This window comes from Pituophis catenifer, unplaced genomic scaffold, assembly GCF_029215685.1.
Source record: "Pituophis catenifer annectens isolate HBS135680 unplaced genomic scaffold, rPitCat1.0.hap2 SCAF_10, whole genome shotgun sequence".
NCBI classification, from domain to species: domain Eukaryota; kingdom Metazoa; phylum Chordata; class Lepidosauria; order Squamata; family Colubridae; genus Pituophis; species Pituophis catenifer.
Window position 1 is genome coordinate 8,760,220 of NW_027256890.1, and position 22,769 is coordinate 8,782,988.

Here is a 22,769-nt window from a genome sequence, read left to right on the forward strand (position 1 = left end):
CTCTGCACTCTTTCTAGAGTCTCAACATCTTTTTTATACTGTATACAGTACTCTAAGTGTGGTCTTACTAAGGCTTTACAGAGTGGCATTAGTACCTCACTTGATCTTGATTGAATGCAAGATCTGTTAATGCAACTCTTATCTATCTATGCTGCAACCATCATAAATTCGTATCAGTTGCCAAGCACCCAGATTTTGCTTATGTGACCGAAGGGATTGTTCTGATCTAGGCTTCCTTAGAAAGTATAAAGCACACTCTTAGTCCTGGCAAAACCTCTTTTATTTACACGGCTGTGAATTATTGCCATTCACAGTCCGCAAGGCTTCACAAACAGTCTTTCAGGGGAATGTTTATCAACACCCACCTATCTCACGTGGAACGCTGCCAGAGAGCTAATTTCCAGACGCAGGGCAAGGCCAAACTTGGCACAGAGTCACAAACAGAAGTTTCAAATCTTGAATCGGCCAGATGAACTAATTGCTTCCTGCAAAAGCTCACGTCCCGTTCGCTTCTCTTTTATATCTTATGGGAGGGGCCAATCATCTCCAAGCCTTACTCCCAAGTCGACCCTGTTTCCTTAATTGTTCCTGTCTTCTGGCAGCTCTGCGCATGCAAACACTGGGAACAGGCTCCTGCTGTTCTTCTGCCCCGCTGATGTCAGACTCTGAAGAATCCGGAGGCAGCACATAACTATCAGATGGCTTTGGCCCCCTCTCTGCCTCCGATGCAGAGCCCTCATCCGAGCTTTCCCCAGCCCCCAAGACTGACCCAAGTTCCTTCCCAACCTCCTCACTGTCCAACTCTGCTGCAAGCTCTGCTGGCCTCCGGCAGGCCACAACAGGGATGTTGTGATAGCTGTGAATACAAGGACCGGTTGTAAATAACTTTTTCCAAGGGCCATTGTAACTTGGAAGAGTTGCTAAGCGAATTTGTAGTCAATCCAGGACTTCCTGTATGTGTGCATGTATGTAACCAACATGCTTCTTGGAAAACATTGCATGTGCCTATTTTACAGCTGTCATTCATGTCAAGAGCTTTTATATTTAATATCTGGTCTGCCTTCACATCCCTGGAACACTTAAATAATTTAAAAAAAAATATTTACAAAAAACTCCCCTGGATCATTTTCACAACAGATTTGTAGCATTTGGCCGAGAATTTTATTTCCCCCATCATTTTGCTATTTCTTTCTTTCTTTTTTTAAGCCAGTCCACTTTTTAAAGTTTGATCTGATCCCTTTCAAGATCAAGTTGCTTTCAAGCATGAAACATCCTTGCTGGGAAAAACTTCTGTCTGGTATACAGATTAGGCAGGGAGATTTCTCTCTCTCTCTCTTCTCTCTCCCTTCTCTCTCTCTCTCTGTTTCTTTGTCTTCCTGTGTGTCTCTTTCTCTCTTCTCTCTTTTTCTCTCTTTTGTATCTTTGTCTTTCTCTGTGTCTCTTCTCTCTCTCTCTCTCTCTCTTTCTCTCTCTTTTCTTTGTCTTTCTGTGTCTCTTTTTCTCTCTGTTTGTCTCTCTCTCTCTCTCTGTGTGTGTGTGTGTGTGTGTGTGTCTCTTTCTCTCTCTCTCTGTTAAAAGAATGTAAGATTCCAGTTTTTTCTCCCTTTTTTTTGGTTTCTGTGCATACAGCCATCAGGAAATCCTGTACCTAGAATACGGGGGCCTGTCAAACATCTTTTTTTAAAACCCAGGTCCTTATCCACAGCTAATCTCTTCAAAGTATGCATTTAATGGGAAAAATGTGCAGGCTGTTATTGTCCTTCTTTTAATGTGAGTCTTTCTTTTTGCAAAGCTCGCCTCTCGTTTCCCATGTGAGTAAGGAAAAGGCGCCCATTTATCTTCATTTAGTCACAGATTGGTCAGCCGAGCCGGGTGCTGTCTGCCCGAAACAAATGTGACATATACAAACCGTTTGGGATGTCATAGGCTAGGAGATGAAAACCCCAGAGGTTTATTTCCCAAACATCTGTGTCTTGTTTCAAAACCCCACTTAAAGGCTTGCGCAGGTTCTCACTGGCTGCGTGTTCAGGTTGTTTCTCCGTGTTCGGGAAACTACCAAGAGAGTATAGACTAAGAAAACGAGACTTCATGAATTGTTTACCCCGAGCATCTTAGTTCTTACACACACATACAAACACAATACAGACACACACACAGACACACACATAATTGTTTCCCCAAAAATAAGACAGGGTCTTGTATTAATTTTTGCTCCGAAAGATACATTGGGGCTTATTTTCTGGTTAGGTCTTATTTTTGGGGAAAATACGGGACTAAATGCACCAATCTGGCTGACGATCTTAACTGGGGCTTATTTTGGGGGTAGGGCTTATATTACACGCATCCTGAAAAATCATGTTAGGACTTATTTTTTGGTTGGGTCTTATTTTCGGGAAAACAATGTGTGTGTGTGTGTGTGTGTGTGTGTATATATCTCAAATTTATATATATAAATTTTTATATATTTATATATATCAAATTTATATTTCGCTGATAAAGAAATAAAGGGAGACTAATATACATCTATTTCAAGCTATTTAGCTCTCATCAGCTAGCCCTACCCTTACTCGGATTCGAACTTGGGCTGCCTGCACGTTAGGTTGTATTAACCTCTGAGCCACAAGTTCTCCTCCCTTTATCAGCTTGAGCCAGGGGAGAGATGAAGTGTTTTTTCTATCGAGGCACTGGTCTACCCCACCATGTGGGAGGGAGCATACAGTGGTGAAATTCAAAAATTTTTTACTACCTTCTGTTCGGTTCTCTGGGCGTGGCTTGGTGGGTGTAGTGTGGCTTGGTGGGCGTGGCTTGGTGGGCGTGGCAGGGGAAGGTTACTGCAAAATCTCCATTCCCACCCTACTCTGGGGCCAGCCAGAGGTGGTATTTGCCAATTCTCCAAACTACTCAAAATTTCTGCTACCGGTTCTCGGAACTACTCAAAATTTCTGCTTCTGATTCTCCAGAACCTGTCAGAACCTGCTGGATTTCACCCCTTATTTTATATGAATATGCAAAAAATTAAAATCTCGGGTTTTTTCCCACGTCATTATAAATAAGTTGGTTAAAATATTTAAAATCCTGGTTAAAATCCCATCTTAAAATCTTCTAAAAATCCTTACAGAGCACTCTGCAAGGTTCTTTAAAACCTCAGCTAAAATCCTACCAGTGACTTTAAAAGTTTTTCTTAAAGCAACGTTTCGACAGGCTCACAACCCTATCATCTTCAGGCTCTGTTTCATGTAGAAGCTATGGGTTCTCTGTTGCGGGGCCGGAGCTGTCGCTTATCTATATTTGCTGCTGCTGACGTTAGAAGATTTTAAGCTGGGATTTTAACCAGGATTTTAAATATTTTAACCAACTTATTTATAATGACGCGGGAAAACACCCGAGATTTTAATTTTTTGCATATGCACACCCGCGAAAACTTAAGAAGACATTATATGAATATATATATAATATATATATATGTATGTATGTATGTATGTATGTATGTATGTATGTAGGTCTTTGGTTATTCGGGTTTTCTCCCACGTAAAATTGGAGGTTTCTTGGCAACGTTTCGACGAAGTCTCATTCGTCATCTTCAGGCTGGTGTTCTCGGCTTCGTGCTTCTAGGAACGAAGCCGAGAACACCAGCCTGAAGATGACGAATGAGACTTCGTCGAAACGTTGCCAAGAAACCTCCAATTTTACGCGGGAGAAAACCCGAATAACCAAAGACCTACATATAAACACCCGCGAAAACCTCAGAAAACATATATATATATATATATATATATATATATGTATATATGTAGGTCTTTGGTTATTCGGGTCTTCTCCCACGTAAAATTGGAAGTGTCTTGGCGACGTTTCGACGAAGTCTCATTCGTCATCTTCAGGCTGGTGTTCTCGGCTTCGTGCTTCCAGGAGCAATATATATAAATATATATATATATTCATACAGTCATACAGTCTCTCTTGATTCACTATGTGTGTGTGTATGTATCAAGAGGGACTGTATGAATGTATTGGTTTCAATGTTTACTTTGAAGACTTTGAAGGGCCCAAATGTGGGTGAAATTATCTTGACCTAGATAAATCTCCAGATGGAGGAAAAATATTGTCAGCTAGTGCAGAATGACAAATGTTGGAAGGGACCTTGGAGGTTTTCTCAAGCAGGAGACCCTGTACCATTTCAGACAAATGGTTGTCCAAACTCTTCTTAAAAATTTCCAGTGTTGGAGCATCCACAACTTCTGGTGGCAAGTTGTTCCACTGATGAATTGTTCTCACTGTCAGAACATTTCTCCTTAGTTCTAGGTTGCTTCTCTTCTTGGTTAGTTTCCATCCGTTGTTTCTTGTCCTGCATTCAGGTGCTTTGGGGAATAGGTTGATCTACTCTTCTTTGGGGCAGCTCCTCAAATATTGGAAGACTGCTATCCTGTCACCCCTATTCCTCTTTTTCCTTAAACTAGACATACTCAGTTCCTTCAACCAGTCTTTGTCTGTTTTAGCCTCCAGCCCACTAATCATCCTCGTTGTTCTTCTCTGCACTTTTTCTAAAAGAGTCTCTAATGCAAAGGATCGCTCTGTGAGTGAGATAGGCAGCCTCTAAATTTGATCTATAAAATATAAAATAATTGACAAGCACCCCGGAAACCCCCACGTGGACAAAAGAAAAATGAGATAAAGCAAAAACTCAGAGAAATACTGTTTATAAATGTTACTGCCTGCCATCTTCCCTCCTCCCGCTCCCCCAGTGTTATCTACACATATCTACAAATTATCTACAAATTATCTACATATTTTGCAGATATGATTCTTTGGTTTGCCCCCCCCCCCCCCGGTTTTTCCACTCTTTCTCTTTTTTTACACAGCAACTATAAAAGCAGAAAAAAGAACCATCAGGAACTGCATACGTAATCACTTTGGGGGGGGGAGAGAGAGAAAAGGAATAATATAGGGGTGAAATGCTCCCGGTTCGGACCGGATCACCGATCCGGTAGCGATGGCGGCGGGTGGTTCATCGCAAAAATCCCTGCACCCCCCCTCCCATGCCCAGCTGAGCCGCGCGATCATCAGAGGCTGTTTTTTTTTACTTTTAAAAGTATTTTTTCTACAACTTCTTCGGCCGAAAAAAATGCTTTTAAAAGTAAAAAAAAAGCCTCTGATGATTGCGCGGCTCAGCTGGGATCGTCAGAGGCTTTTAAAAGCATTTTTTTTTTCTGCAACCTCTTCAGCCAAAGAGGTTGTAGGGGGAAAAAATGCCTTTAAAAGCCTCTGGCGATCTCAGCTGACTTGCCTGATCGTCAGAAGCTTCTAAAAGCATTTTTTTCTGCAACCTCTTCAGCTGAAGAGGTTGTAGGGGGAAAAAAAATGCCTTTAAAAGCCTCTGGCGATCCCAGCTGACTTGCCTGATCGTCAAAGGCTTCTAAAAGCATTTTTTTCTGCAACCTCTTAAGGTTGTAGAAAAAAATGCTTTTAAAAGTTTTTTTTTTAAAAAAAGTTGGCCATGCCCACCCAGTCACATTACCATCCCCAAGCCATGCCCACAGAAGCGGTAGTAACAAATTTTAGATTTCACCCCTGGAATAATATAATATCAATAAATATAACAATGTCACAATAGGGTTTTTTTGACTCAAACCTTTGGCACCGATGCGTTTCGAGAGACGTTGGAGATCACAAAGCAGAAGAAAAAACAAGAGTAAAGGGCTTTTTCTCAAAGTTATAACAATGCACACAGGACAGCAGAATTCTTCCCAATAGATTTTACATCGATTCTTCAAAGAATCCTACAGCGAAATTTGTTAACGAAACAAAACCTAAATTTTCATTTTGTATTTGGGGTTTTTTTTACGGCATGAAGTTTGCTGCATTTTTCTGCTTTTGCCACTAGCTAAACCGAAATGCAAAAACATTATAAAGGCTACAGCTGTTTTGTGCCCGCACCTGTCCTTAAAGGCTGCCCCAAAAATATCACGCCTGGCTGCTGAGATTATCCTGGGACTTTAAGCCTCTGCATTTGGGGGGGGTGGGGGGGGAAGGGGAGAGACAAGAAATAACCGAGGTGAGCAAAAAGCTGCAGACGCTAGAATTAAAAGCACAGAGAAAGGAAGTTGATTTTTTTTTCCAGAGCTGGGCAAGTTTAGGCTGGGGGCGGGGGGTGTATGTCAGAATTGCAAAGAAAGGCATCAATTATGCAAAATCGGACGCCTCATTTAAAAAGAAAAAGCAGAAAGACCCACCCCCATTAAGAATGATATTGATTTACGGAATCCCAAGCCGGTGCGGCAGTGTTGTGAGGACAAAGCTAATGGCAGCTTCTACTTTTGAGGGTCAACCATCATCAACTCTTCTTGGAAGACCAAGAGGATTTCTCATCCTGTGGTTTTGCACCAAGATAAAAAACTGAACAGAGAGAGAGAGAGAGAGGGAGAGAGAAAGACAAAGAAACAAAAGAGGGAGAGAAGAGAGAGAAAGAGAGAGAAGAGAGAGAGAGAGAGAAAGAGACACAGAGGAAGACAAAGAAACAAAGAGAGAAAGAGGAGAGAGAAAAAGAGACAGAGAAAGACAAAGAAACAAAAGAGGGAGAAAGAGAAGAGAGAGAAAGAGAAAGAGACACAGAAAGACAAAGAAACAAAAGAGAGAGAGACACACACACACAGAGGAAGACAAAGAAACAAAGAGAGAGAGAGAGAGAGAGAGGGAGAAGAGTCAGAGACAGAGAAAGACAAAAAACAAAAGAGGGAGAAAGAGAAAGAGGAGAGAGAGAAAGAGAGAGAGTGTAGGATGAGCAGTTTGGATTGTGACACCTCTTCTCATCCACCCACCGAACCGCTCCCTAACCTGGCCAACTTTCTCTTAAGAGGACGATTCTGCTCATCCTTGTGAATGGAAGATCTCAGTTCCATGGAAAGACCCAATCCAAAGAAAACATCGGTTTTTATTCCAGCTTGTGGGAAGGGGGGGTGGGGTTGGACTAGAAGACCTCCAAAGTCCCTTCCAACACTTTCTGTCGAGGGGCTGCTTACGGATTCTTTCTAAACCGCATCTCAAGCCGGCTGCCGGAAAAATAAATAAATAAATAAACGACCCTGGACCTCCTCAAAGGCTCTCCTCCTCCTGTGGCCCCTTCTCTCTCTTCTGCTTCTCGAGAGTGGGTGGGATGCTCTTGCGGAAGGGAGATTGTATTATTTCCATTGGCGTCCACCGGCCCTAATAACACTGTTGGGATATGGGGAATACAGATAGTCCTCAGCTTACGACCAACCGTTGAGTGCCAAATTTCCGTCGCTCAGCGAGGCAGTTGCGAAGTGAGGGTTCCCCACACACACACCCATTTTGTGACCTTCCTTGCCACAGGTGGCTAAGCAAAATCACTGCAAATGTTATGCTAGGAACACGTCACCGAGCCGTCTTGAGTTTTGATCGCTTGACCGTGGGGGATGTTGCAACGGTGGTCATAAGTCACGAATGGGGACTGAACAAACCGTTGTTAAGTCGAGGAGGACCTGCATTCGTGAAAGCCATTGCTTCTGGTGGGTGGAGTTGGCCGGGCTTCCGAAATGCCTTGTTAGTGACAATGAGAATTCCAGAACTCAAGGGCATGGTTGGCTTGGCCCCAGCCCGAAACAAGAGGCATGGATCAGGAGAGGTTGGGTGGCAGGGGACCAAGAGATGCCACCGTCGGCATCTCAGCGCCCACCCGGCCCATGCCAGTCATGTGCTAAGCACATGCTTGTGTGTGACAACTGAGCGCAGGTCAGGAGGGACCGCATACTCCATGACAATCGTCGTCAGCTGTGCCCGTCACTCAGAAGGCCGAAGAAGACAACGTCCCAGGATTGTCGGGTTAGGGAGGCATGCAGGAAGCTGCCTTCTTTCCAGCACACAGGTAGTCCTCAGCTTACAACCACAATTGAGCCCCAGATTTCTGTCGCTAAGTGAGATCTCTGTTAAATTGGAACAGAGGTTGCCTTCGGAAGTTTCATCCCTGGAAGCTTTCAAGAAGAGATTGGGCTGCCCCCTGTCAAAAATGGTGTAGGGCAGTGATGGCGAACCTTTTCGGCATCAAGTGCCCAAACTGGAACACGTGTGCATGCATGTGTGCACGCCGGCACCGGAAACCCAAAAACCAGCTGGCCGGCGGAAGCAGCCTGTTTTTTGGGCATTTTGGGGGGCCATTTTCAGGGCCATTTTTGGAAATGGCCCAAAAAGGGCCTGAAAACGCCCAAAAAGCAGCCTAAAAAAGGCAGGAGAATGACCTGTTTTCTGGGCATTTTTCTGGGCGTTTTCCGGCCATCTTTCTGGCCGAAAATGGCCAAAAAAACTGCCTAAAAACAGCCTGGAAAAGAACCCAGAAAATGACCCCAAAATGGCTCTGGAAAACAGCCTGGTTTTCTAGAAACCAGAAGAGCAGTGGGCAACGGTGCACATACCCACAGAGAGGGCTCTGCGTGCTACCTCTGGCACGCGTGCCATAGGTTCGCCATCACGGGTGTAGGGTCTCCTGCTTGGGTGGGGGGTGGGGGTTGGACTAGATGACCTCCAAGGTCCCTTCCAACTCAGTTATTCTATATTCAATGGAACGACTTTCCTACAGAAGTTGTGGGAGCTTCATCCCTGGAAGCTTTCAAGAAGAGACTGGGCTGCCCCCTGTTAGAAATGGTGTAGGGTGTCCTGCTTGGGGATGGGGTGGTGGGGGTTGGACTAGATGACCTCCAAGATCCCTTCCAACTCTTCTGTTATGTTCTGTTTAAAGTGAATTTTGCCCCGTTTTTCATGCCACGGGGGTTAAGGGAATCCCTGAAACGGTTAAGTTAGTCGTACCATTGTTAAATGAATCTGGCTCTCCCCATTGACTTTGCTTGTCGGGCGGTCGCAAAAGAGGACACTGGGACACTGCAGCCGTCATAAATACGAGTCAAGTTGCCAAATGTCTGAATTTGGATCGTGTGACCATGGGGATGCCGTAAGTGTGAAAAAAAGTCACTTTTTTAAAAAAAAAAAGTATGCCGATTAGTGTACATTTAAAGTGACGATAAAAGTTATTCTCCTATTCTACGTTTAGGGCCGTTGGAACTTCAAGCGGTCATTAAACAAACAGTTGTAAGATGAGGACTACCTGTAGGCCAGGTTGGTCTACTCCAGGGAGTGGGGAACTACGGCCCCTTTATGGCCCCTGTGGACTTCAATTCCCAGAATTCCTGAGCTGTACCTGGATGGGCAAAGCTCTCCAAGGTCGGATGTAGACTGTCCCAATCAGGTGTTCCCAACTGCTCTCCAACAGAGATTGCTGAGACTGGATCCTCAACACTGTAAAAGAAACCCTGGTGGGTGACTTGGTCCCCACTACGGTAGGAAGAACGGGCCAGGGGGCAACAAAGAGGCAGTCCTTGACTTACGACCGCAATTGAGCCCCAGATTTCCGTGGCTAAGCGAGGCGGTGGTTAAGTGAGCGGTACCCCATGTTTGCCACATGTTGTTCATCCAATCCCTGCAGTTAATTGAATCAAGAAGGGATTGGACCGCCATCTGTCAGAAATGGTGTAGGGATTTCTGCTTGGGTGGGGGGTGGGGGTTGGACTAGATGACCTACAAGGTCCCTTCCAACTGTGTTATTCTATATTCAGTGGAGGGACTTGCCTTCAGGGGTTGTGAGAGCTTCATCACTGGAAGCTTGCAAGAAGAGACTGGGCTGGCCCCTGTCAGAAATGGTGTAGGGCAGTGATGGCTAACCTTTTTGCCATCGCGTGCCAGGAGGGGGGGAGCGGGAGAGGTTTGCATGCATGTGTACCTACACCCATAATTCTATGTGCCCCGCCCCTCACATGCCCCCCCTTCCTCGCGTTCCTAGCACGTGATGACCCGGTAGGCCTGTTTTTCTTTCTCATCTGGCTCCAGATCCTCTCTTTGCATCTGGGGAGGGTGAAAACAGGCTTCCCCACTCCCTCGGAGGCCCTCCGGAGGCCCAAAACAGCCCATTTCCCAACTTCTGGTTGGACAGGAAGTGACTTTTTTGCTGTCCCCAGCCTCCAGAGACTCCGACGCATGCGCACCGGAGCTGAGCTGACGTGCCAGGCGACATGGTTCTGCATGCCACCTGTGGCACACGTGCCATAGGTTCGCCGTCATGGGTGTAGGGTCTCCTGCTTGGGCAGGGGGGTTGGACTAGATGACCTACAAGATCCCTTCCAAGTCTGTTAAATCTGTAAATCATGTGGGTGTTAAGTAAATCTGGCTTCCCCCCATTGACTAGTTGGAAGTTGGCTGGGAAGGTTACCAATGGCCATCCCTTGACAATGGAACGGTCACAGATACATGCCGGTCGCCACAGGGCCGAATTTTGATCCCGTGACTATGGGGTTGTTAGTTGAAGAACAGTCGGAAGTCACCTTTTTTTCTGGGGCCGTCGTAACTTTGAAAAGTCACTAAGGGAACGGTTGTAAGTCAAGGACTACCTGTATAGAGCTGCATCAGGGCCAGAACAGCTAGGAAACGACACCAGGACGCTTGGTGGGTTACGCAAGGGAGAAGGGAACTGCACCTCAGTGGGCCGAGTGGAAAGCTGAAGAGAGGAGAAACTGCCCTTCGAGCCCCACAGCCGGCGACGTAAAGCGAGTACGAGAGAACGCCAGCCTTCCATCGCTCCACCGCATTGCCCCAAACGCGAGCCAAAGATCACAACTCCCCGGATGGGAAAAACACAACACAAATCTTGAACGACGTGTCCAACAACAGAACCTGGTGGAAAGGATGGCGCGAGGAAGAAAACCGTGTGCACAAGGGGGACGATGGTGGATTTTCCCCATACCCCACCCCAAATTCGACAAAACAGGAAACGCTTCCCAAACGTACTGAGCAATTCACACCATGCAAAGAGTCGGTCCGAGCTCGAGGAGCGTGCATCGGAGATGTTATCTCGGTCCGTAGTCATAGGTCGTGGGCGCGCCGGCAGTGGAATACATGTTGGCGGCCGCAGCGGCAGCAGCCGCAGCTGCAGCAGCAGCTGGATTCATGTGGTGGTGATGATGATGGTGGTAGCTGTGTCCTCGGATACCGGGCAAGGGGTAGGGGGCTGGCCGGCTCTTGGCTCCTAGATAATGGTCGTAAGCGGAGACCGGATGCTTGTAGGGATGGTGATGGAGAGGTTCGGAAGCAGGGGGGTCCAGCCGCAACTCATGATGGGGGGGACTAGGCCGACTTCCAGCTGGACTAGGGAGGGGGACCAAGCCGCCACCACCAGGAACCGGGAGCGCCGGACTTAACACCCGAGACATGAGCTGCTGATGAGTTGGATCGGCGTGGAGGGGTGTCCCGCTAGCCGATTCCCGTTCGTATTCCCGTCGACTCTCCACTATATCTGCAGCACACAGATAAGAACAGGAAAGGGGAGCAGGGGAGAAAGTATAAGAAGGAGTCAGCTAAGTGTGACATCTTTAGGTAGTGGCCTCTGCGGTGTAAATGTGTAGCACAGGGAGTTCTCCAAACTTGGCAACATTAAGACTTGTGGACTTTCAACTCCCAGAATTCCCCAGCTTTGCAGAGACATCTTAGAATAGAACAACAGAGTTGGAAGGGACCTTGGAGGTCTTCTAGTCCAACCTCCTGCTTAGGCAGGAAACCCTACGCCAGTTCAGACAAATGGTTATCCAACCTCTTCTTTAAAACTTCCAGTATTGGAGCATTTGCAACTTCTGGAGGCAAATTGTTCCACGGATTAATTGTTCTCACTGTCAGGAAATTCCTCCTTAGTTCTAAGTTGCTTCTCTCCTTGATTAGTTTCCACCCATTGCTTCTTGTCCTGCCCTCAGGTGCTTTGGAGAAGAGCTTGACTCCCCCTTCTTTGTGGAAGCCCCTGAGATATTGGAAGACTGCTATCATGTCTCCCCTAGTCCTTCTTTTCATTAAACTAGACATACCCAATTCCTGCAACCGTTCTTCAAATGTTTTAGCCTCCAGTCCCTAAATCATCTTTGTTGCTCTTCTCTGCACTCTTTCTACAGTCTCCACATCTTTTTTTTACTCTAAGTGGCCATCTTTGGACTGATCCAGCAAGGATGATATGTTTGTGCACTGCGTTAAGCCATAATCCAAATTCATTCCGCATGTTGTGTAAATCCAGGGGATGATCTGAAGCAGGCTATTCTGTTCTATATCCTATTCTGTTTGTCGGATACTACTTCAATATAACAGACTCTTACAAGATTGAAAGTATTTTCCCCTCTCCTTTCTCTTCTACTCTCTGGAAAACTAGGGAGGGTCCCTTCTGAAATTTTTTTTCCCACACCCTTTCTCCTTCTGTGGGCTGGGAAATCTTGTCCATGCTGTTTGTTCAGTCTGCAGCTCTTCCTCCTCCCTCAAGGTCATTCTCACATACCATTCTCTCTAGATAGCTACAAGTTCCCCTTCACCTAGGCTTAGGAATTTCTTGGCGTGTATCCAGCCTTCCCTGGGTAAACCAGACAGGAAACCTGTCTCGATGAACTAAACTTCTATTTTTTTTCATTGTAAAGTTACATTAACGGGCATCTCGTAGGCCCGAAGGTACAAATTGCCTGAGCAATTAAGGTGGGCTCTTCCTCAATTTCTTCCTCTGGTTGTTAATCCACTCGGGACCCCTGTTGCTCTTGTCTGATTGTGTCCTAAGGTAACGGTAAAGGTACCCCTCGCACATATTGTGCTAGTCATTCTCGACTCTAGGGGGCGCTGCTCATCTCCGTTTCAAAGCTGAAGAGCCAGCGCTATCCGAAGACCTCTCCATGGTCATGACTCAATGCCGAAGGTGCACGGAACGCTGTTCCCTTCCCACCAAAGGTGGTCCCTATTTTTCTACTTGCATTTTTTACGTGCTTTCGAACTGCTAGGTTGGCAGAAGCTGGGACAAGCAACGGGAGCTCACCCCGTTACACAGTGCTAGGGATTCGAACCGCTGATCTGCTGAACTTTCGATCGACAAGCTCAGTGTCTTAGCCACTGAGCCACTGTGTCCCTATTCGATTGTGTCCTAGGCAGCACCTTTTCCCCTCATCCCCCAAGGTCACCCACATATTCCATTACATCATGCCATAGATCAGTTTCATTCTGATCCCATTCCTGCACTCATGACGTGGCAGAGTGAAAGCATGAAACATACTTTACAACAGAAAGGTGTAGGGATCAGGGTCCTTATGCAAGGACAGGTGCTCTGCCCAGATGTTTCCATCTATTAGGTCCAGCATCTCTGTCTACACTGCAGAAACAGGATCCAACCACACAATGTTAGGACTAACCTTCTACATTCTGGAGTCTACAGTCAGTGTAGAATTGAGTATCAACATCAATTCTACACATTCAGTGTAGAATGTAGAAGGCTAACCTTCTAGATTCTACATTGACCGACACTGAATCATCTACTTTTCGTCCCCTTCTGTCATATTCTTCATTTTGTGAGTGGTTCTGGGAGTCTTAAAAAGCTTCTAGGTTATCCTTACCCTAGAAAGTCAGGAGGAAAAATAAGCTTTCTACCACCACAAGGACATAGTTCAAGGGACCATTTGACCCTACAGTAGTGGCCAAAATTATGGAAACCTTTTGGGACAAGTGTATTTTTGAGGTTTGATGGCTAATAACACCACTTTTTTTTTTTTGGAGTTTCAAGATAATCCTATTCCACTGCTGGAATGGCCTGGGAACAGCCCAGACTTTAATCCAGGGGTGAAATCCAGCAGGTTCTGACAGGTTCTGGAGAACCGGCAGCGGAAATTTTGAGTAGTTTGGAGAACTGGCAAATACCACCTCTGGCTGGCCCCAGAGTGGGGTGGAATGGAGATTTTGCAATATCCTTTCCCCAGGAGTGGGGTGGGAATGAAGATTTTGCAGTATCCTTCCGCTTTAACGCCCACCAAGCTACATCCACCAAGCCACACCACACCCAAGCCACGCCCACAGAACCGGTAGTAAAATTTTGGATTTCACCACTGGGGCTGCCACAAAGAAAAGGGAGTCAAGCTCTTCTCCAAAGCCCCTGAGGGCAGGACAAGAAGCAATGGATGAAAACTAATCAAGGAAAGAAGCAACTTAGAACGAAGGAGAAATTTCCTGACAGTGAGGACAATTAACCAGTGGAACAACTTGCCTCCAGAAGTTGTGAGTGCTCCAACACTGGAAGTTCTTAAGAAGATGTTGGATAACCATTCGTCTGAAGTGGTGTAGGGTTTCCTGCCTGGGCAGAGGGTTGGACTAGAAGACCTCCAAGGTCCCTTCCAACTCTGTTGTTCTATTTTTTTTTGTTTTATGTCTCCTGCTCTGAAGTCACCTGGAGATTCAGAAATACGTTTTCACCCCCACCTCCCCGACAAGCAGTGGTGGGATTCAGCCAGTTCGCACCACTTCGGGAGAACCGGTTGTTAACTTTCTGAGCAGTTTGGTCAGCTGGTTGTTGGAAGAAATCATTAGGGCAGAGAACCGGTTGTTAAATTACTTGAATCCCACCACTGCCGACAAGGCTGTTCGACGGACAGCCATCGCAAATGTTTTCTCCCTAAGAAGGAAACAAAAGGAGACTTCCCGTGTGTGTGAGGGCCTATATAGGTATGTGCACTTTGATTGCTTTTCAGACCGACCGTCTGACGTCGAGGGGAAGAATGCAGAAATATCCCAAAGTTTAGGTTTCCTTCTCTTTCTTTCTTCCTTTTTTTTTTTTTTTAAAAAAAAGATGAAGTGTTTAACATTATGTTCAGCAAAAGATCCCGGCTCCCGAGACAAGGCATTGTGATTTTGATAAATCGAGCAGGGTTGAGTGACACGTTTGCACACGCCTGAAATTTTTGCAATTGTATAACGCTAAACAAATACAGGCTTCCCCCCCCCCCTTTTCTTTATTTTAATAGGCTCGGAGTGCTCTTTGAGAAAAAGGGCCTCTCTCTTGTTTCTTTTTTCTTCTCCTGACCGACTGTTTATTCTGCGTAATGGAAATGGAATCAGCGAGAAAGCTTAAATAGCTATCTGGGGCAGGTTTTGGAGGAGGTTAGAGGCAATTACTGGGTATTGTGGGTTTTTTCTTTCTTTCTCTTTCTTTCTTTCTTTCTTTCTTTCTTTCTTTCTTTCTTTCTTTCTTTCTTTCTTTCCTTCCCTTCTTTCCTTCCTTCCTTCCTTTCTTTCCTTCTTTCCTTCCTTCCTCTTTTCTTCTTTTTTTTCCTTCCTTCCTTCTCCTCTTCTTTCCTTCCTTCCTTCCTTTCCTTCTCTTCTTTCCTTCCTTCCTCCTTTCTTCTTTTTCTTTTTTTCTTCCTTCCTTTCCTTCTCTTCTTTCTTTCCTTCCTTTCTTTCCTTCCTTCTCCTCTTCTTCCTTCCTTCCTTCCTTCCTTCCTTCCTTCCTTCCTTCCTTCTCTTCTTTCTTTCCTTCCTTCTTTCTCCTCTTCTTTTTCTTTCCTTCCTTCCTTCCTTCCTTCCTTCCTTCCTTCCTTCCTTCCTTCCTTCCTTCCTTCCTTCCTTCCTTCTTTTTTTCTTTTTTGGCAACTTCTCCTCCTATCTATTCTTTGGTTTCTTTGTTCAAGAAAACTGCTTATGTTATATAGCTCTCGTAGAAACAGAGAGTTTACAGGGTAAATTAACAATAATAAGATACACAAGGGAAAATGAGTCATGCTTAATGTGCATTGGTTGTAAGTTTATATGGGAGGCAAATGTGTATGTGTATGTGTGCGTGTGTATATATATGTGTACATACACATACACATACACATACACATACACATACACATACACACACACACACACACACACACACACACATACACATACACATACACATACACACACACACACACACACACATATACATATATATAATCCTTCAGCGGGTTGTATCAAAGCCCCAAACATTTAATTCAATTAAATTTCGGATTGAAATTCCAACTGTATTTGTATATACATTAGAATATCAAGTTAATTTTCCTTTTAGGATTAATGAAATAGATCTGGCTGAGTTTGAAGCCAGCTGCTCAATTCCAGTTTTGGTGGAGGCATCAGCTCACTGGCTGATCCATTAGGAATCTCATGAACCCCGATGAGCCACAGGATTGGAGATCTTCCTTGAAACTGCAAGCCACGTCTCTACAACAGGTAGGCCTTGATCCACAAAATGAGGATCACATCATCCTGGGACACTGTCTCAGTGTCTTTTTCCAGTGCCGCTGTAACTTCAAATGGTCACTAAGTGAATAAGCAGTTCACTTAGTGACCGTTTGAAGTTACAACAGCACTGGAAAAAGTGGCTTAGGACCGTTTTTTGCACTTAAGACCGTTGTAGCATCCCTGCGGTCAAAATTATGATCAAAACTGAGACAACTTGGCTACTGGCTCGTATTTATGACGGTTGCAGTGTCCCAGGGTGATGTGATCCCTGTTTTGTCAGTCGATGTATTTATTAACTTAACAACTGCAGGGATTCACTCAACAACTTTGGCACGAAAAGCAGTGGTGGGTTCCAAAATTTTTACTACCAGTTTGGTGGGCGTGGCTTGGTGGGCGTGGCAGGGGAAGGATACTGTAAAATCTCCATTTTATCAGGGGCTTTTTTTTTTTTTACTTTTAAAAGCATTTTTTCAGCCAAGAAAAAATGCTTTTAAAAGTAAAAATAAAAGCCTCTGATGATCGCGCGGCTCAGCTGGGCATGGAGGGGGGGGGCAGGGATTTTTGCTACCGGTTCTCCGAACCACCCGCCGTCATCGCTACCGGATTGGGCGATCCGGTCCGAACCGGGAGCATTTCACCCCTGCTTCTACCCCAGAGCAGTAACTATATTGAATTCTACTGTCTAGTGCAACATGAATGCAATGTCAGGGGTTTTCAGTTCAATTGTATAGAATGTGAGGGGTATGTGTGTGTGTTTTAATGTATAATGTACACTGAAGATGGCATTTAATTTCGTCGTACGAGGTGCAATGACTTGGATTGGGAGGCTCTCCTCACGGTCACTCATGCCCTTGTCACCTCACGGTTAGATTATTGCAACGCGCTCTTCATGGGGCTACCCTTGAAAAATGTTCGGAGACTACAGTTGGTCCAGAACGCAGCTGCGTGAGCTGTCGTGGGTGCACCTAGGTACACCCACATTACATCAATTCTCCGCGAGCTGCACTGGCTCCCTATTGGTCTCCGGTCACAATTCAAGGTGTTGGTTATTCCCTTTAAAGCCTTACATGGCTCAGGGCCAGGGTATCTTCGAGACCGCCTTCTACCACGTAACTCCCAACGACCGGTAAGATCCCACAGAGTCGGTCTCCTCTGGGACCCGTCAGCTAAACAATGCCGGCTGGCGGGCCTGCAGGGGAGGGCCTTCTCTGTGGCTGCCCCAGCTCTCTGGAACCAGTTACCTCCTGAGGTCCGGATCATCCCCACCCTATTGGCCTTCCGAAAAGCAGTGAAGACCTGGCTTTTCCATCAGGTCTGGGGCCGTTGATCTCGCTCTTGAGATCCAGCGAGATCCGGCCATGAAGGGTGTGAATGAGTTTTAATGTTTTTAATTTTTAAATGTTTTTTATAATGATTTTAAATGCATTGTGAGCCGCCCTGAGTCTTCGGAGAGGGGCGGCATACAAATTAAATTAATAAAATAAATAAATAAATAATAAAATAAATAAAGTAAACTAAACTATATTTCCTGAACGATGCTACTGACAATTCGGCCTTTTCCCAACAATAAACAGGATCCAAAATGTGTCTTTGGATGAACCAAACAGCCCCTGTTAAATTTCACTCTCTTATTCCTCCAAAATGGGATTCTTTGCACCAGGGAGAACGATGTTTGCTTGTAGGGACCTGTTGTTGTTTTTTTTCCCCAGGTAGACTCAGAGTGCTAGATGGAGATACAACTAGTTGGATCAATGTTGCTCCCCCACCCCCAAGTCAAAAACCTCCTATTTACAAAGCTGGCTGTCTCGGGAATTAAGTCCTTTTGACGGGTTTGCAAGGGGGATGCATTAAGAGCAAAATCCCCCCGTCCCCCCAAAAAAAGAATAACCAGATCAGCCAGGGAAAGCACAATAAAAGAAGATCAGCCACTAAGAGCCCAATAAAGAAGAGCGAACTTCCATCTCTAAATCCTGGTTAGACGTTCCACTCTTTGTGAGCAAAATGTTTTTCTTGTAATCCGTCTAAAGCAGACTGGCCAATTGCCAAGCTCTGTGTCTTAACTAGTTAGCAGATTCTGGCGGTGCACCGCATTTAATGTCGGGTTCCTATGCGTCACTCCCTTAAGACTCAAAGGGAGTGCTTTCGGAGGGCGAAATCCTGCATGGGAGGGCTGACGTGGACTCTGACGTGGGGGTCAGTCTTACGGCCCCGTCCGCGCAATGGACGTGGCGGGTTTCGTGGTGCTGACGGCACCATGATGCTGCTTTGCATTTCAGGTAGTGTTGCCTGAAATCCATGTGAATGTTGGAATGGGCTGAGTTTCATAGTTTTAAAAGGATTATATGTGGCTTTTAATTTTTGATTGGGAGCTGCCCAGAGTTGGATGGGCAAGTATATACATGTTTTAAATAAATGGATAGATGACAGATAGATAGATAGATAGATAGATAGATAGATAGATAGATAGATAGATAGATGATAGAGACAGGCAGACAGACAGGCAGATAGATGGATGGATAGATAGATAGATAGATAGATATAGATGATAGCAAGATAGATAGATAGCAAAATAGATAGATGATAGATATAGATGATAGCAAGATAGATAGATAGCAAGATAGATAGGTAGGTAGGTAGATAGATAGATGATAGATAGATAGCAAGATAGCAAGCTAGATAAATAGCAAGATAGATAGATAGATAGAAAGATAAATAGCAAGATAGATAGATAGAAGATAGATAGAAGATAGATAGATAGATAGATAGATAGATAGATAGATAGATAGAAAGATAGAAAGATATAGATAGATGATGATAGAGACAGGCAGACAGACAGGCAGAGACAGATGGATAGATAGATAGCAAAGATAGATAGGTAGGTAGATAGATGATAGATAGATAGCAAGATAGATAGATAGCAAGATAGATAGATAGATAGATAGATAGATAGATAGATAGATGATAGCAAGATAGATAGATAGATAGATAGATAGATAGATAGATAGATAGATAGCAAGATAGATAGATAGATAGATAGATAGCAAGATAGATAGATAGATAGCAAGATAGATAGATAGATGATAGCAAGATAGATAGATAACAAGATAGATAGCAAGATAGATAGCAAGATAGCAAGTTAGATAGATAGATAGATAGATAGATAGATAGATAGATAGATAGAAAGATAGATAGATAGATAGCAAGATAGATAGATAGATAAATAGATGATAGCAAGATAGATAGTTAGATAACAAGATAGATAGCAAGATAGCAAGATAGATAGATAGATAGATAGATAGATAGATAGATAGATAGATAGCAAGATACATAGATAAATAGATGATAGCAAGATAGATAGATAACAAGATAGATAGCAAGATAGATAGCAAGATAGCAAGATCGATAGATCGATAGATCGATAGATCGATAGATCGATAGATCGATAGATCGATAGATAGATAGATAGATAGATAGATAGATAGATAGATAGATAGATAGATAGATGGATGGGCGGACAGATTGTTCTGGAACGGTGACAGATAGAGCATTAGATGATTGGGAGTGATGAACAGGGAATTCTCCATAAGGAAATGACAAAGCTCCCCTTTTTTGGCTACTGTTTTCCTGTACAGCTGGGACTCTCACAGGCTCAGAGCGCAGGTGGGAAACTACGGACTCACCTTTGTCAGTTCCATTTTGGTGCACTGGGGAAGACACGGGATTTCTCGACCGAGCGAAGGCACTCATAAGAGGTAGGGCTCCTGGTCGGTGATTCCTAGGCCTGTTATGGGAGAAGGGGGAGAAAAAAATCAGAACACTGTTCTAACTCTGTGATTGACTCACCTCTCACTTCAAGCTTCTTGTAGAGGGATGCTCTACTTTTGTATGAATTGTATTTTTGTAGGAGCAGATTAAGTTCCATATCTGAGTCCAGCCTGGGATGGACCAATTAATTAATTTATTACTTATTACTTAATTAATTGGAGGGCAATTGATCAGTGGAACAGAAGTTGCCTTCAAAAGTTGTGGATGCTCCATCACTGGAGGTTTTTAAGAAGAAATTGGGCAGCCACTTCTGTGGAATTGTATAGGGCCATGATGGCAAAAATATGGCACACATGCCACAGGTGGCACATGGAGCCATATTGGTGGGCACGCGAGCTCAGCTGCGGCGCACAAGTGCCCGCCAGCCAGTTGATTTTCGGGCCTTCTGGACCACCCAGAAGTAGGGAAACAGGCTGTTTCCTGCCTCCGGAGGGCCTGGGAGGTGGGGAAGGTCCGTTTTTTGCTCTCCCCAGGCTCCAGAGCCTCTCTAGGAGCCTGGGGAGGGCGAAAACGGCCTTCCCCACCCCCCAAGGGCCCTCCAGAGGCTGGAAATGGCCCGTTTGTGAACTTCCAATGGAACCGGAAGGCCCGTTTTTTGCATTCCCACCGGAAGTTGGGAAACGGGCCATTTCCGGCCTCTGGAGGGCTTCCAGGGGAGGGTGGGGAAGGCCGTTTTCAGCCTCTCCAGGCTCCTAGAGAAGCTCTGGAGCCTGGGGAGAGCAAAAAACGGGCCTACTGGGCCCACCATGCCATTGCGTGCCAAAAGTGGGGGGAGCGTGGGGGGGGGTCGCGTGCGCAGGGGACGGGGCACATAGAATTATGGATGTGGGCACATGCGCGACCCCCCCCCCGGTGTGACCCCCACTTTTGGCACGCGATGGCAAAAAGGTTAGCCATCACTAGTATAGGGTCTCCAGAGGGTTGGACTACGAGACCTCCAAGATCCTTTCCAACTCTGCCCTTCTGTACTCTATTCAACATTGGAAGAAGAGAAGAAAAAATTAAACAGGCTTACCAATCTTCAGGATCGCAATCCCGGAATCCTTTTGCAAATGGATTGCTGGCAATCTTAAGCTGGGTTATCTGAAAGGGGAGAATTAGGGAAATGGCTTTAGAGTCATTTTGCGACTTCCTTGCCGCTGTTGTTAAGTGCATCCCCGCGGTTGTGAAGTTAGTAACACAGTTCTTAAGTGAATCTGGCTTTCTCCCATTGACTTTGTTTGTCAGAAGGTCGCAAAAGGAGATTCCCTGACCTCGGGGCATCGCAACGGTCATAAACAAGCATCTGAATTTGGATCCCGGGGAGGCTGCAACAGTCGTAAGGATGGAAAAATGGTCCTAAGTCACTTTTTTTCAGTGCCGTCGTAACTTCGAACGGTCACGAAAAAAATGACTGTAAGGCGGAGGCTACCTCTATTTACGTGCAGCTCTTTTAAAAACTGCCACGGTCAATTTTTTGCTGCTTTTGAATGCCCACCTGAATGGATTGTCAACTCAACTTTAAATTGTGTCGCTTGTAAACCTGCAAACTCTGTAAACCGCTTAGAAAGGGGCTGTAAAGCACTGTGAAGCGGCATATAAGACTAAGTGCTATTGCTATTGATTCAGCCTTCCAAGGTTGGTAAAATGAGGACCCGGATTGTTGGGGGCAAGAGGCTGACTCTGTAAACCGCTTAGAGAGGGCTGGAAAGCACAGTGAAGCGGTATATAAGTCTAAGGGCTATTGCTATTGTTCTTCCTTCCTTCCTTCCTTCCTTCCTTCCTTCCTTCCTTCCTTCCTTCCTTCCTTCCTTCCTCCCACCCATCCATGGTGCACAGTGGTTAGAATGCAGTATTGCAAACTGACTCTGCCCACTGACAGGAGTTCGATCCTGACTGGCTCAAGGTTGACTCAGCCTTCCATCCTTCCAAGGTGGATGAAATGAGGACCCAGATTGTTGGGGGCAAGAGGCTGACTCTGTAAAACCGCTTAGAGAGGGCTGTAAGGCACTGTGAAGCGGTATATAAATCTAAGTCCTATTGCTATTGTCCGTCCTTCCTTCCTTCCTTCCTTCCTTCCTTCCTTCCTTCCTTCCTTCCTTCCTTCCTTCCTTCCTTCCTTCCTTCCTCCCACCCATCCATGGTGCACAGTGGTTAGAATGCAGTATTGCAAACTAACTCTGCCCACTGACAGGAGTTCAATCCTGACCGGCTCAAGGTCGACTCAGCCTTCCATCCTTCCAAGGTGGGTGAAATGAGGACCCAGATTGTTGGGGGCAACAGGCTGATTCTGTAAACCGCTTAGACCGAGCTGTAAAGTACTGCAAAGCGGTATATAAGTCTAAGGGCTACTGCTATTTGCTCTTTTAAGTCTAATTCGCAGCACCAGGACAGAGGCATCTTTTAACCTTCAGATCCGTTTTGAAAAGCACGTATTATCTGCAAAAATTATCCCTGTCCTATTCCCCAGACCATCACTGCGGAGTATTTATTTCATTCACAGGGAGGTGGGGGAAGAGTGAAGCGGGGAAGGGACATCCCCCGCCCCCCTTCCTCCTTTATAACCCCTTTATATTTAAACAAATCCAGGGACAAAGTATAATGATTGTGAGTTTCCGGAATGGGTTGAAAAACAAACTTTAAGCCCCTCGGTGACAGTTCAGCCCTTCGAGGTCAAAGTGATAGAAAGCAGAAGAGAAAAATAAGCAGCTGTTCGAAGCGATCAGAGGGATGGCATTCTGAAAAAGGCTTCTTAAAGGCGCAGCTTCCCTCCAGCCCTGATCCCATGGTTCCCTGTTTTCCTTGTGTTCCATCACTGCTCCTTCTCTCCTCCTCCTGCTCCTCCTCCTTCACCTATTATGGAAAAAACA

General features: G+C 45.3%; 1 protein-coding gene across 1 annotated transcript in view; it reads right to left on the reverse strand.

The window, feature by feature from the left end:
* Positions 1-10,898: 10,898 nt before the first annotated feature.
* The window catches only part of TBX1 (T-box transcription factor 1), a 41,805-nt gene continuing 29,934 nt past the window's right edge, over positions 10,899-22,769 (reverse strand). Inside the window, 3 exon segments of the mRNA XM_070950798.1 lie at positions 10,899-11,344; positions 19,776-19,876; positions 20,936-21,003. Coding sequence (XP_070806899.1) covers positions 10,899-11,344; positions 19,776-19,876; positions 20,936-21,003 — 615 coding nt within the window.